Genomic DNA, 15,213 nt, shown 5'->3' on the forward strand with positions numbered 1-15,213 from the left:
TTCCAAAGTTTCATATTGCCTCAAAAACATTTTTTCTGTCTTTGCCTTATAATCCGTTTGTTTTGCTTAAAAAAAAGCAGAATAATTTTACTTCCATTTCCAAAAATAGCTTCTGAGAGAATAGTGACCTCTATACTCCCCCAGCCAGGCAGCACTATGTCTAATATCGTCTACTGAAATCAAAAATAACAGCTTTCTCTAATCTCAGTCCAAGAAAAAAGATTAGATGCCTGACAACTATCTTGCTGAAACCGAGGTTGTTTTTTTCTTTTTCAAAACCAATGTGCTGAGAAATAGACACAAGTATTCAAACTGAGCCCAAGTCATTTTGGCTGGGAACTGCAAAAATTCTGTCTTTAAATCTGAATATATTCTCAGTTATTACGGATATAATTGGGCCCAGTGGCATCACTAGGGGACGTCTAGAACATGTAGATTTACTAGGGGGTATCACTAGAGAGGGTAGTACCAACCATGAGTATGGGAGAGAAGCGAGCAAGAAAGGAGGAAATCATAGAATCAAAGAGTTGGAAGAGTTGCATTCAAATCACCCCTGACAGATGGCCATCCAGCCTCTGTTTAAAAGCTTCCAAAGAAGGAGCCTCCACCGCACTCCGGGGCAGAGAGTTCCACTGCTGAACGGCTCTCACAGTCAGGAAGTTCTTCCTCATGTTCAGATGGAATCTCCTTTCTTGTAGTTTGAAGCCATTGTTCCGCGTCCTAGTCTCCAAGGAAGCAAGTTTGCTCCCTCCTAACTGTGGCTTCCTCTCACATATTTATACATGGCTATCATATCTCCTCTCAGCCTTCCCTTCTTCAGGCTAAACATGCCCAGCTCCTTAAGCCACTCCTCATAGGGCTTGTTCTTCAGACCTTTGATCATTTGAGTCGCCCTCCTCTGGACACATTCCAGCTTGTCAATATCTCTCTTCAATTGTGGTGCCCAGAATTGGACACTATATTTCAGGTGTGGTCTAACCAAAGCAGAATAGAGGGGTAGCATTACTTCCCTAGATCTAGACACTATGCTCTTATTGATGCAGGCCAAAATCCCATTGGCTTTTTTTTGCCGCCACATCACATCACATTGTTGGCTCATGTTTAACTTGTTGTCCACGAGGACTCCAAGATCTTTTTCACACGTACTGCTCTCGAGCCAGGCATTGTCCCCCATTCTGTATCTTTGCATTTCGTTTTTTCCTGCCTAAGTGGAGTATCTTGCATTTGTCACTGTTGAACTTCATTTGGTTAGTTTTGGCCCATCTCTCTAATCTGTCAAGATCGTCTTGAATTCTGCTCCTGTCCTCTGGAGTATTGGCTATTCCTCCCAATTTGGTGTCATCTGCAAACTTAAATAAAGCAGGGTAATGCAGGATGTCCAACTTTGCTCCTTTTTCTAGGAGGGGAGAGTAATACTTTTCCCCTCTTGGCTGGCTTTATTTTCAGTAGCTCAACTTGCTCTCTTTCTCTCTCACACACACATACACACACTGCTTGTGCTTTAGGTGGGCTCCCCCTTCAAATCCTTCCCTCTCTTCTCCATACATTTACACAGAGCATTTCACCTCATCTCCTTTGACATCCCTGTTTTCATTAAACATTTACAAAAAAAATATCTCCAGTGACAGACCCTTGTCTGTGCCCAAACATATCTTTTATATGCCATGCTTTGATTTATGAATGTAAATATGGGCTAAATTTGCAATTCTGGTTGCTGATCGACACATTTCCTGCTGACTAATGGGCTAAACAGACATTCTGAATTAATCATAGAATCATAGAATCAAAGAGTTGGGAGAGACCTCATGGGCCATCTGGTCCAACCCCCTGCCAAGAAGCAGGAATATTACATTCAAATCACCCCTGACAGATGGCCATCCAGCCTCTGTTTAAAAGCTTCCAAAGAAGGAGCCTCCACCACACTCCAGGGCAGAGAGTTCCACTGCTGAACAGCTCTCACAGTCAGGAAGTTCTTCCTCATGTTCAGCTGGAATCTCCTTGGCTCTTTCTCAGCTCTCTTTTGGGCCAGTATTACTTCTGCTGGAATGCCTGCTGTGGTTGCTGGGCAGCTTCAGGAGCTTGGAACCAGGTGCTGTGTGTTTGTGCATAATCTCAGGATGTAGGAGGGGTGGGTGATACACAGAACTATGACTCCAAATAATAGAGAGTTCAGTGAGAAGTTCTGTTTTAAAACTTTAGACACTATTGTTGTTCATTTGTTCAGTTATTTCCGACTCTTTGTGACCTCATGGACCAGCCCACGCCAGAGCTCCCTGTTGGCTGTCACCACCTCCAACTCCTTCAAGGTTAAGCCAGTCACTTCAAGGATACCAAGGTCAAGGATACCATGGTCAAGCTTCAAGGATACCTTTACACACTGCTTTTGGGAAAACTATTTTCCAAAACTTACTGTTGAGTAATTTACTTTTTGAATAACCTCATCATGCAGGCTGCCAGAATCACCACATGTCATGGTGAATCCAGCTACTATTGTGGGTGTGTGTGTGTGTGTGTGTGTGGCGGGGGGGGGGGGGACACCCGTAGATTCATGCCCTGCAACACCCAGCTTGAGAGGAAGCTGATTCTGTGAGGGGAAGCCTCCCATGTTGTCATCATGGCCCCACTCTAGATGACCCACGGAGCCGCACTGGAAGTTTCTCTGCATTGTTTTAGGTCTGCTTATTATGTTTTCCACAAATGCCCCATCACTTTTTCGCCCATGTTCCAGCATTATTCTCAATTTTAATTTTACATTTGGCCTTCCCATCGTTTTTAATTGTGTGTTGTCTTATTGTTAATGTTTCGTTATTTTATTGTCCATGTTTTATTTTAATTGCTTGTATTGTTATTATTGCTTGTATTGTTGTATTTGGGCTCGGCCTCATGTAAGCCGCACCGAGTCCCTTGGGGGATGGTAGCGGGGTACAAATAAAGTTTATTATTATTTATTATTATTATTTGATGGAAGGCAACAGATTCCGTGGATCATCTAGGGCTCAATTGCCATATGCCACCAGAAAAAAAGCCCTGTCTGATTAGGTTGCAAGTCTCACTGGTGAGTAAAATTATGCAGAATTGGTCAGAGACCACTACTAGGCATTATTTCAGGTGTGAAATTTATGCAGATAAATTGAAAACTGAACCACACAGAGAGGTGAGTAAGAAATAAAATTGTTGTTGTTTGATTATTTTATATTATTATTATTATTATTATTATTATTATTATTATTATTATTAGTGTTATATTTTCTCAGAAATAAAAGAAATGTGAATAAATTAGTCTGAACTCAACAACAGAACCATAGAAGAAGTAGATCACTCTTCTTTGTATTTACTCCAAAGACGATGGTTTAGAGCCAAAAGGCAATGATTACAAAATGTGCCCGGAACTTTCAATTTCAAAACTTCCTACAGGAGATTCTTAGGCTGGCTCTACACTGCCATATAATCCAGATCAATACAGTTAATCTCTATTCCAAAACTGGATTATATGCAGGGGCGGCTCAATCCATTACGCAAACTAAGCACTTGCAGTATAGTTGATTTTGCCCAGGGGTGCTCTTGAGGCGCTCTTGGGGGAAAATAGGCCTTGACATATGCAAGTTGTAGTTACTGGGATGTATAGTTCACCTAAAATCAAAGAGCATTCTGAACTCCACCAATGATGGAATTGAACCAAATATGACACACAGAACTCCCACAACGAACAGAAAATATATATCAGTGATTGGTTGGGGGTGTGGGTGCCAAAATACTGTTTGCTTACCATTGAAAATTACCTAGGGCCACCTCTGATTATATGCCAGTGTAGATCCAGCCTCAGTTAACGAGAACTCAATTCTAAAGCAACTTTTTGATGTCATTAATTTACTGAAGGACAGATGTTGGTCGCATCTACATTTTTTCCAGTCTTATTTACAGATTTATAGAAACCATATTATAGTTTTTATTAATATAATCTCTGTATTTATTATGATATAAAATACTTTAGGCATTTTCAACCTTGAATGCACCTGAGCAAAGTACAGTGAATGCATTTCCACAGTAAATTTATGTTTACTTATCTAATTTTACTTACCCCTTTAATATGTTTCTCTGGGATGCCATGTAAGCGAGCATAGTAGTACATGTGTTCTTCCACAGTTAGTAAATCATCCAGGGCATCATCTTGTGGACAGTACCCAAACAATGACCAGTGAGAATCATTGATGTCATTCAAAGATCTGCATTGAAGTATTAATATTTTTTTAGGTTCTGCATGGTATGACCTTGTAAACATTAAAGTTAAATGAAAGCAGGTGACTATGTTTTGCACAGAGCAACTGTATAGAGGTTTATATGGATATAATTTATCTCTCACTCATTAACATCTTGCACATTTCAAGTTCTAATTTTTGAATTGCAAATTTCAGAGGGCTATATGCTATTTTTGTTGTATGTTAAGGATATGCTTAACCATGCCTGAAATCCTTTTCATTTTTTAAAAACCCAGCAACAGGCCTGTTTGTCATCTTTTGAGAAAGCATGTTCAAATCTCTTGATTCAAGTAACAGAAAAGTGACATAGACTGAATCCCCTGCCTTGTACGAATTACTTGGTACAAACCTACAGCATGGTTGAGTTCATGCTTCTTTGGAAGCAAATCCAACCAAGTTCAAAAGGCATTATCCTAAGGCAGGGTTCTGATAAGGCTACAATGTAAACGTCGCATTGTCTCAATCTTCTCTAAATGAAATGGGGAGAAGAATAAAGCTGGGAACAGTTTCTTAACTGAAATCATTATTTCATTTGTGCTTTTCCTCAATAACTCTCATTTCCACACTTAGATTTCTTTTGATCCAAGTTAATGTCCCATTGCATTGATTTCCTCGGCTACATTCCCCATATTTCACAGTATAAATTAAATCAACTCCTCCATACCCAGTTTCATCGCGCACCAGCAGCCTTCCGCCAGATGGCCCAATGTCTCCTGTCAGCATTTTGAAAATTGTTGTTTTTCCAGCCCCGTTTACACCAAGCAGTCCAAAGCACTGGAATATAAGGATAAAGACCAAGTTTGGGTTACAATGCTTTCCTAACGTCTTTCAAATAAACAACTAGAGCAGAGATTCCCAAACAGCTAGAGCAGAGATTCCCAAAATTGGCATTGAATTGGATTGTGGCGCAGCTGGCTGAGTGTCAGCTGCATTAAGATCACTCTGACCAAAAGGTCATGAGTTCAAAGCCAGCCCGGGTTGGAGTGGGTTTCCAACCAATTGTGTAGCCCGTTGTTGACCTTTGCAACCCGAAAGACAGTTGCATCTGTCAAGTAGGAAAATTAGGTACCACCTTAAAGTGTGGGGAGGCTAAATTAACTAATTTATGAGGCCATAAAAAAAGACTCCAGCAAGCACTCCAGCAAAAAGCATGCAGGGAATGCGGAAGTACTTCATCAGTGTTGCAGATGGACGATGAAAGTGACAGCTCCCCTGGCAGCCAGAAAAAGTTAAATAGCCTCTGTGTATGTCTGTATATGTTTGTATGTCAAAAATTGGCATTGAATGTTTGCCATATATGTGTACACTATAATCCGCCCTGAGTCCCCTGTGGGGTGAGAAAGGCGGAATATAAAAGCTGTAAATAAATAAATAAATACACTAAGGGTCATTAATGCTGGGATTTGCCATATAATTGTTTACATTGTGGAGAATCTGTGGGGTCTCAGCAGGGGGCGTGGAGAGCCCTTCACCCCACACCCCGCATCACCCAACTTACCTTTGTCCCCATCCCAGGGTGGAAGCATCCACCATTTGGCATCCCCTCATTGTTGCAAATGCAACATGGGAAACCTCTTGTTTAATAGAGGCAGTAGCGTACACCACTTCCTCTCCCCTTTTGCCATGAAGCCCCATTGGAAGTGCATTAATATACAGAAAAGCACCTTAGGCATAGGGTTACACAGCCAGTGTTGGATGGGGTTACACTCCCCCTGAAGACACAGATTCGCAGCTTGGGAGTGATCCTGGAGTCATTGCTGAGCCTGGAACTGCAGGTCTTGGTGGTGGCACAGTTAAAACTTGTGTGCCAGCTGTGCCCGTACCTTGGGAAGTCTGATCTGGCTACGGTGGTCCACGCTCTGGTTACATCTCGAATACATTACTGCAACACACTCTATGTGGGGTTGCCTTTGAAGACTGTTTGGAAACTCCAACTAGACCAATAGGCAGCAGCCAGATTACTTACTGGAGCAACATACAGGGAGCATACACCCCACTGTTGTGTCAGCTCCACTGGCTGCCGGTCTACATCTGAGCACAATTCAAAGTGTTGGTCTTGGCCTATAAAGCCCTATATGGTTCTGGCCCAGCTTACTTGTCTGAACATATCTCCCTCTATGTCCCACCTTTCAGTTTAAGATCATCCAGGGAGGCCCTGCTCTTGGTCTCTCATCCCTGGTTTTTTGTTTGTTTGTTTGTTTGTCGTGTCAGGAGCATTCTGTTGTGAAAGAATTGGCCGTCTGCAAGGACGTTGCCTAGGGGACGCCCAGATGATTTTGATGTTTTATCATCCTTGTGGGAGGCTTCTCTCATGTCCCCGCATGAGGAGCTGGAGCTGATAGAGGGAGCTCATCCGCCTCTCCTCGGATCCGAACCTGCGACCTGTCGGTCTTCAGTCCTGCCGGCACAGGGCTTTAACCCACTGCGCCACTGGGGGCTCTCTCATCCCTGGTGGGGATGAGAGACAGGGCCTTCTCGGCAGTTGTCCCCCACCTATGGAACTTGCTTCCCAGTGAGATAAGGTCAGCTTCATCCCTCCTGTCTTTTAGGAAGAAATTGAAATCATGGTTCTGGGACCAGGCTTTTGGACAGCAGGTATAACAGCACTTCGGATGTGGAATTGGACTGGAATAGTAATATGGCTGACCATAATGTTTTTAATTGTTTTAATTAATGTTATATTGTTGTATCTGTTTATGTGTTATGGCATCAAATTGTTGCCAAGTGTAAGCCGTCCTGAGTCCCCCTCCGAAGGTTGAGAAGGACAGGGTAGAAATGCTGGAAATAAATTAGTTTCAACAGAGAAAAGACAAAATACTTCAGCCAGAGTTAGCACCAAGGCATGTTGCTGCCCAAAACAAAAGGGAGAAAAGGGCTTCCTCTCCCCCAGGCCGCATACAGAAACCCACCTCTCCTGCTGGAATCCCAACGCTGACATTTTTTACTGCTGCAATCCTTCGATGGAGAAGGTGGTAGACTTTGGTGAGGTTCTGGAGCTGCAGCATGTCGCAGTCCGTTAGACCCATTGTGACCCGCTCTCTTTCTGCTTGGACATCCTTGTCTTCTTTCTCATCCACTGCTTCCAGTTGGAGTGGTGTCTCTCCATGTACTTTGTTAAACAAAAACCTAGAAAAGAGGAAAGCAACCTTGTTTTATCTCCCCAGTGCTGTATTTCTTTGGGAGTCTGCTGAAGGGCAGGCATAAAAACATAAATAAACCAATATCTTACAGAAGGAACACAGCTCCTTACTAAAGGCATATATTATTCTGCCTTTAAAAAAGAATTAGGGACAGAAAGATTATTATGATCTTTGAGCTCTGACCCCCGGGGCACCCTTGCAATACTTCTTCGCACATTGTAAAATTAATGTATGAGCTCCTGTGATGGCCAGTGGCTTAGATAACTTCAAAAGGAGATCTGAAAAATAAACAAAATTTAAGCCTGTTCATGTCTATCAAAACAGAAGGGTAACTATGGGAGGCAAAATGAGGATTTCTGTTCTTGTTCTTGTGTGGCATTTAATGTTTCTGAGTTATGACAACTTTATCTTGGGATATTATTGGCAGACTTGCCTTTGACTTCCTCTAAGGCTACTCTATGGGTTTCCAGGGCTGAGTGGAGATTTGATCCCTGTTTTCCAGAATCATCCAGTGTGCAAACTACTGCACTTTTCTGGCTCTGGGTACTACATTCAAGTAAGAATTCTGCCCCTCAAAGGACATTTTTCTTCAGTCCTAAAATTTATGGATTTATAGAAGACTGGACGTCCCCTACCACGCATTGCTGTGGCCCAGTCTGGTGATCTGGAAAATAAAGTAATGAGAGAGTGTTGGTTTCTAATATAAGTAATGTCTTTATGCTTGTGGGTAAATAGTATTTCTTGTTGTTTCTTTGTCAGTGTTGATGTGGAGAGTGTCTGGTTTGCCTATTCTGGAATATGGAACATATAATAGTCCTTCTTTAGGGGTCCCTTTCAAATCTATGATACTATATCTCTCTGTGTGTGTGAATCATATCTATCTGTCTATATGTATGGCTGGATGGCTCTTTGTCAGGAGGGGTCTGATTACATTTTCTTGTCCCTGGTGAAGGGAGTTGGACTGGATGGCCTTAAGTATGGGGGTTCTGTGTGGAAATTTGCCCCAATTCTGTCGTTTGTGGGATTCAGAATTCTCTTGATTGTAGATGAAGTATAAATCCCAGTAACTACAAATCCCAAATGTCAAGATCTATTTCCCCCAAACTCCATCTGTGTTCATATTTGGGCATATGGAATATTTGTGCCAAGTTTGGTCCAGAGCCATCATAGTTTGAGTCCACAGTGCTCTCTGTATGTAGGTGAACTACAACCCCCAAACTCAAGGTCAATGCCCACCAAACCCTGTTGGTCATGGGTAGTCCTGTATGCCACGTTTGGTTCAATGCCATAATTGGTGGAGTTCAGAATACTCTTTGATTGTAGATGAACTATAAATCCCAGAAACTACAACTCCCAAATGACAAAATCAAAAAATTTTGAGTGAAGGACATACATTGGGTTGTTAGGTGTTGCTGTCCAAATTTGGTATCAATTGGCCCACTGGTTTTTGAGTTCTGTTAATCCCACAGACGAACATTACATTTTTATTTATATAGATAGACATTGACAATAGTTCACACCCAGAACTCTTCTATTTGCTGTATTCACATTCTCTTTGTAATTTTGCCTGTCCCTTTTCTTTGGGTACATCAACTCTACTTGTCAATGGTTAACTGATGTTTTATCTTATCTCAATGCTAGAAATGTAGGTAATGAAGGTAAATTTCATTTGGGGACAGAGTGCGTTCACCCTCTTCTCATAGCTATACTCCTGAGTAGATGGAACCTCCTGTTCAACACAAAATAATAGGCCTTAGTGTCAAATGCTGCTGGGAAATGGAGATGTGTGAATATGCCAGTTTAATTTTTCCCAACATCAATTTCTTTTTTTCAAAAATATAATTTTTTCCATCAAATTTATGAATAAACGTCAGCATTTTGAAACATACAATGTTGGAAGCCACCCTGAGTCCCCATGGGGAGATAGGGCAGAGTACAAATAAATTATTATTATTACTATTATTCTTAAGTTATTGTTGATACTGTTGTTTTTGTTGACTCTCCTTTTCTACTTAAAGAGCTAGTTTACTGTTTTTCTTTGAAATACAGTAAATATTCAGAAACATTTAACCTACTGATGTCTCAATTAATGCAATTTTATTGGTATCTATTTTTATTTTTGAAATTTACCATTAGCTGCTTCATTTTCCACTCCCGGCTTATACTCAAGTCAATAAGTTTTCCCTATTTGTGGTAAAATTAGGTGCCTCGGCTTATATTCGGGTCGGCTTATACTCGAGTATATATATATATGTGATGAGATCCTATATCTGACATACAGGAAGCAGGACTTTTTTCAGTTATCTGAAAAAAAGTCTTGTAGACTCCTCAGCACAATGGTAGCAAGTCCACTCTTGATGTTACTGCTCTACCTATCACTCCTCCCAAGCTGGTCTTTGGGTGGAATGAGATCTTGCCTGGCTCTGAAGACTATTCCTTCAGAGGTTCAAGCCATTTAAAGCAGGGAGTTATTTTTCTTCACTTAGTTAGTTAGTTAATTCATTAGGTCTACATCCTGTCTTTCTCCTGAGATGGGTACTCAAGGCAGTTCAGAACATAATTTAAAAACAAGATAGATCTAAAAGCATAAACAATTATAATTTTGAAAGCTAAGTAAACCAATCATCATATTAAACTGGATTTAAAAACATTGAAAATCACATTAAATATGTACAGTACCCTCTGGCTGAAATCTGCTTTTCCAAGGTTCCAACATATAAAATCTGAGTAGTCAGAGTAGTCCTTGGCTAAGAAAATCTTATTAAATCCATGGGGTTGCTATAAATTGACAGGCGATTTGAAAGAACATACACATACACCATTATGTTTAGTGGAGATTACACTCATGGGATTATCTGGCACTCATTCTCAGAGCAGTCTAAATTGGTTTAAGTTAAACCCAAGAACTACCCACTTTAACTAGTTTATGAATAATTCCCAGACAGGACACAATGTCCTTTTAAAGTTTAATCATCATGCCCTCTTTAATTCCCTGCCATGCAGCAAAACAATACATGCATTTTGTAATTCCATGCATGTCAAGTATCTATGGTTGGGTTGTTGTAGGTTTTTTCGGGCTATATGGCCATGGTCTAGAGGCATTCTCTCCTGACGTTTCGCCTGCATCTATGGCAAGCATCCTCAAAGGTAGTGAGGTCACTACCTCTGAGGATGCTTGCCATAGATGCAGGCGAAACGTCAGGAGATACTGCCTCTAGACCATGGCAATATAGCCCGAAAAAACCTCCAACAACCCAGTGATTCCAGCCATGAAAGCCTTCGACAATATATCTATGGTTGACTGTGATGGAAGAACAGCAGTGTGGAGCAAACTGAAATTGATGCAATCTCAGTTTCATCCTGCGTTGCCAATGTATTTTACACATCCTTGCTGTTGATGTAAAAGAAAAAGTCACAAACAAAAGATAAACCACCCAAAACATCCCACTCCATCCATCATTTTTGTTTGCCATTGTGAAATTATTCTCCCAGTGAAGACATCACTTACTCCAATATCTTATGCCAAACTTTATGAATTGTCCCATCATCAATCAAGAGGCGGATTGAAAAGAATATTGTCCCTTGGATGAACATCCCAAGAAGTTTGGAACTTGTTCTGTCCAATTCAAATGTTCTGTCAGGGCAGACAACTCCATATGCTTTCAAGAAACCCATCAAAGCTTGATGGTATGACAATTCCATCAAACTGTATCCAAAGCAGAATTGTGGGAACATCAGAAAAACATGCTTCAGAGTTTCAGCGAGATCATGCAAGCCCTGAAAGAAAGGAAGAATTGTTATAATGTGTAGCATTATACATTTTTTTAAACATAACCTAATGGATTGAATTTTACATGGCCATAGTTTTTACAGCAAAATGCCCGTTGAGGGAGAAGATCTATGGTGTGTTACACAGAGACATGTTGTGGTCCTTTGTCCTTCTCTATAGTAGTCCAACCAACCAGCATCACACAACCTAGAGAAACCCAGAAGTTGAACACAATAATGTATTTAATAAATGAAAATATATATGTGCACCACAATGATGAATCAAATAGATGCAAACTTAAAGGGGCTTAATCTGCTCCCTGCTTTTAGAAAGGCACCAGTTTACCTTTATCTGAACATGCTTCCCACCATCTTGTGCTTTCCCAGCCTGCCTTTAAAAGTAACACTTTTAAATCTTTGGAGGCCATCAGAGTTGGGAAAGTTTCTTTACTTTGTCCTGCAGAACTCAAAGTCTGGTCAAAAAACTCAAAGTCTGGCTATATTTTTATGCATTCATCTGTTCCGCTCTATTCTGCTTTGGTTAGACCATACCTGGAAAATTGTGTCCAATTCTGGGCACCACAATTGAAGAGAGATATTGACAAGCTGGAATGTGTCCAGAGGAGGGCGACTAAAATGATCAAGGGTCTGGAGAACAAGCCCTATGAGGAGCAGCTTAAGGAACTTCCTGACTGTGAGAGCCATTCAGCAGTGGAACTCTCTGCCCCGGAGTGTGGTGGAGGCTCCTTCTTTGGAAGCTTTTAAACAGAGGCTGAATGGCCATCTGTCAGGGGTGATTTGAATGCAATATTCCTGCTTTTTGGCAGGGGGTTGGACTGGATGGCCCATGAGGTCTCTTCCAACTCTTTGATTCTATGATTCTATGTCTTATGTAATTATGATGTTGTTTATTGTTTGCGTTTTCGGTTTTATTTTGCCATAATTTGTTGTTTGGGCTTGGTCTCATGTAAGCCGCCCCGAGTCCCCATTGGGGAGATGGTGGTGGGGTATAAATAAAGATTATTATTATTATTATTCACACCCCATAAGCCAGGCTGCTCTGTTGAAACATCTCAAAGTTGTTAAAGACAGAGAAAACGGGAGTGTATCAGATTGTCTCTATCTGGCTTGCTCTTTCTGATTATCTCATCATTCTGTTCTAGCAACTTAATTTCCATAGGGATTGGAAAAGGAAAGAGACAGGAATACTGGGCTGCTTATGAGATGAAATGATAAATGCAGGTCAACAATAAAATAATGGATGGTATAAGATGCCGTCCCAGCTGGCCATCTTTCTGTTTCAACCTTCTTCAACTTGAACATCTCCAGGTGTTTTTTGAAAAACCCTCCCATCATGCCAAGTTATGTTACCTGACATCTAAAACATCTGGAGGTGATGGGACCCTAAGCATGTTTGCTTAAAAATAACTTGCATGGAATTCCACAGGGATTACTCCCTCGCAGAGATGAACTATATTAAATTATTTATTTTTGCAAGACCCCTGTGAACCAATATTGTCAAGATACCCTCAGGATTGCTATAAGCTGGAAATGACTTAAACCATTGAGATCTGGGATTAAATGGTTGAGATCTGAGAACAAGCCCTATGAGGAGCGGCTTAAGGAGCTGGGCATGTTTAGCCTGAAGAAGAGAAGGCTGAGAGGAGATATGATAGCCATGTGAGAGGAAGCCACAGGGAGGAGGGAGCAAGCTTGTTTTCTGCTTCCCTGGAGAACAATGGCTTCAAACTACAAGAGAGGAGATTCCATCTGAACATGAGGAAGAACTTCCTGACTGTGGGAACTCTCTGCCCCGGAGTGTGGTGGAGGCTCCTTCTTTGGAAACTTTTAAACAGAGGCTGGATGGCCATCTGTCAGGGGTGATTTGAATGTAATATTCCTGCTTCTTGGCAGGGGGTTGGACTGGATGGCCCATGAGGTCTCTTCCAACTCTTTGATTCTATGATTCTATGATTCATGCATAGTGGGCAGGTAAAACTTTATATCAAATGGAGAAAAAAATAGAACCTTCCTGACTGTGAGAGCCGTTCAGCAGTGGAACTCTCTGCCCCAGAGTGTGGTTGAGGCTCCTTCTTTGGAAGCTTTTAAACAGAGGCTGGATGTCCATCTGTCAGGGGTGCTTTGAATGCAATATTCCTGCTTCTTGGCAGGGGGTTGGACTGGATGGCCCATGAGGTCTCTTCTAACGCTTTGATTCTATGATTCTATGATCAAATTAATCTGAGCCACAGCCCATTCAGCACATTGGAAGTGTTCCCACAAATCCCTGTGGCTTTCCTATAATCTGTACGTCGTTTGATTCCCAACCGTCTTCAATACCTGCTCATATCAAAATGGTCTTCATGAAGTTACCTAGCAGATTAGAAAAGTAGCCTGTCATAAACTCCAGACAGTAGTTAAAAGAAAGCTATCTGTGAAAATAACACTTGACATGCAGTAAAAAGTTGGCCTTTGTGGATAGCACCAATTCTTCTTGTCACGAAGCATGAGAAATGCAGCTGACATTTGAGTATTGGCTATGTCAGATACACAATAAATTATCATGGGGAGACAGAGCCAAACACCTGCAAAGGACATATCAATGTCAGTCAACACACCCTGCCTGGTTTTTAGGCCACAGCAGTTTTGTAAAAATCTTCCTCTTTTGTTTGTGTGTGTGTTTTCTTGCTGTTTAAATGCCTTTACAAAAAAAAATTCCTGAGTGTGCAGTCAAGAAAGAAGTAGATCTTCAATGAAAGATGACAAGAAATTCTGTTTTAAAAGCAAAGATTGCCTTTCAGGAGAGAGAGCTAGTGTTTTTGCACTTAGCATCATTGCAAGGGTGTAGCTACAGGGAAGAAAATAAGGACTTCCTGTACAATAAGATGTCTCTCTCTCTAGGATATTTTCCTACATTTCCCATCATTTTACATAATGAAGTATCTTAAGCATTTAGGAAAAGAGTTAGCTGTTCAAAGAAAAGTGGCAGACAAAGTGATCAAAAGGATACAAACACAAGAGTTGCAAGGGTGAACAAATTTCTCATTTTCTTCAATGCTATAAACTTGGGATGGAAGGAAAGATTCATTAAGGGCAGAAAAAAATGAAATGCAAAGATACAGAATGGGAGACAATGCCTGGCTCGAGAGCAGTATGTGTGAAAAAGATCTTGGAGTCTCGCAGACAACAAGTTAAACATGAGCCAACAATGTGATGTGGCGGCAAAAAAAGCCAATGAGATTTTGGCCTGCATCAATAGGAGCATAGTGTCTAGATCTAGGGAAGTCATGCTACCCCTCTATTCTGTCTTGGTTAGACCACACCTGGAATATTGTGTCCAATTCTGGGCACCACAATTGAAGGGAGATATTGACAAGCTGAAATGTGTCCAGAGGAGGGCGACTAAAATGATCAAGGCTCTGGAGAACAAGCCCTATGAGGAGCGGCTTAAGGAGCTGGGCATGTTTGGCCTGAAGAAGAGAAGGCCAAGAGGAGATACGATAGCCATGTATAAATATGTGAGAGTAAGCCACAGGGAGGAGGGGGCAAGCTTGTTTTCTGCTTCCTTGGAGACTAGGACGTGGAACAATGGCTTCAAACTACAAGAGAGGATACCATGCATGTTTAGCCTGAAGAAGAGAAGGCCGAGAGGAGATATGATAGCCATGTATACATATGTGAGAGTAAACCACAGGGAGGAGGGGGCAAGCTTGTTTTCTGCTTCCTTGGAGACTAGGACGCGGGACAATGGCTTCAAACTACAAGAGAGGATACCATGCATATTTAGCCTGAAGAAGAGAAGGCCGAGAGGAGATATGATAGCCATGTATAAATATGTGAGAGGAAGCCACAGGGAGGAAGGAGCAAGCTTGTTTTCTGCTTCCCTGGAGACTAGGACACGGAAAAATGGCATTATTTTTGCTTTCTTAATGTTCAACTGCAACTCTGTTTTTGTACTAAAGAGTTACAAATAATGCACAGGGATAAATTAATATTTGCATCATATGGAGGTCAATGCATCCATGTACATAATTTCTAAACTTGAGCTT

At 41.3% G+C, this 15,213-nt stretch overlaps 1 protein-coding gene across 1 annotated transcript in view; it reads right to left on the reverse strand.

The window, feature by feature from the left end:
* ABCA12 (ATP binding cassette subfamily A member 12) overlaps positions 1-15,213 on the reverse strand; it is a 214,919-nt gene that overhangs the window by 17,626 nt on the left and 182,080 nt on the right. The window contains exons 44-47 of the mRNA XM_067470388.1: positions 10,905-11,173; positions 7,166-7,382; positions 4,921-5,030; positions 4,079-4,223 (exon numbers count right to left, since the gene is read on the reverse strand). Coding sequence (XP_067326489.1) covers positions 4,079-4,223; positions 4,921-5,030; positions 7,166-7,382; positions 10,905-11,173 — 741 coding nt within the window. The remainder of the gene's footprint in view (positions 1-4,078; positions 4,224-4,920; positions 5,031-7,165; positions 7,383-10,904; positions 11,174-15,213) is intronic.

This window comes from Anolis sagrei, chromosome 1, assembly GCF_037176765.1.
Source record: "Anolis sagrei isolate rAnoSag1 chromosome 1, rAnoSag1.mat, whole genome shotgun sequence".
NCBI lineage: Eukaryota > Metazoa > Chordata > Lepidosauria > Squamata > Dactyloidae > Anolis > Anolis sagrei.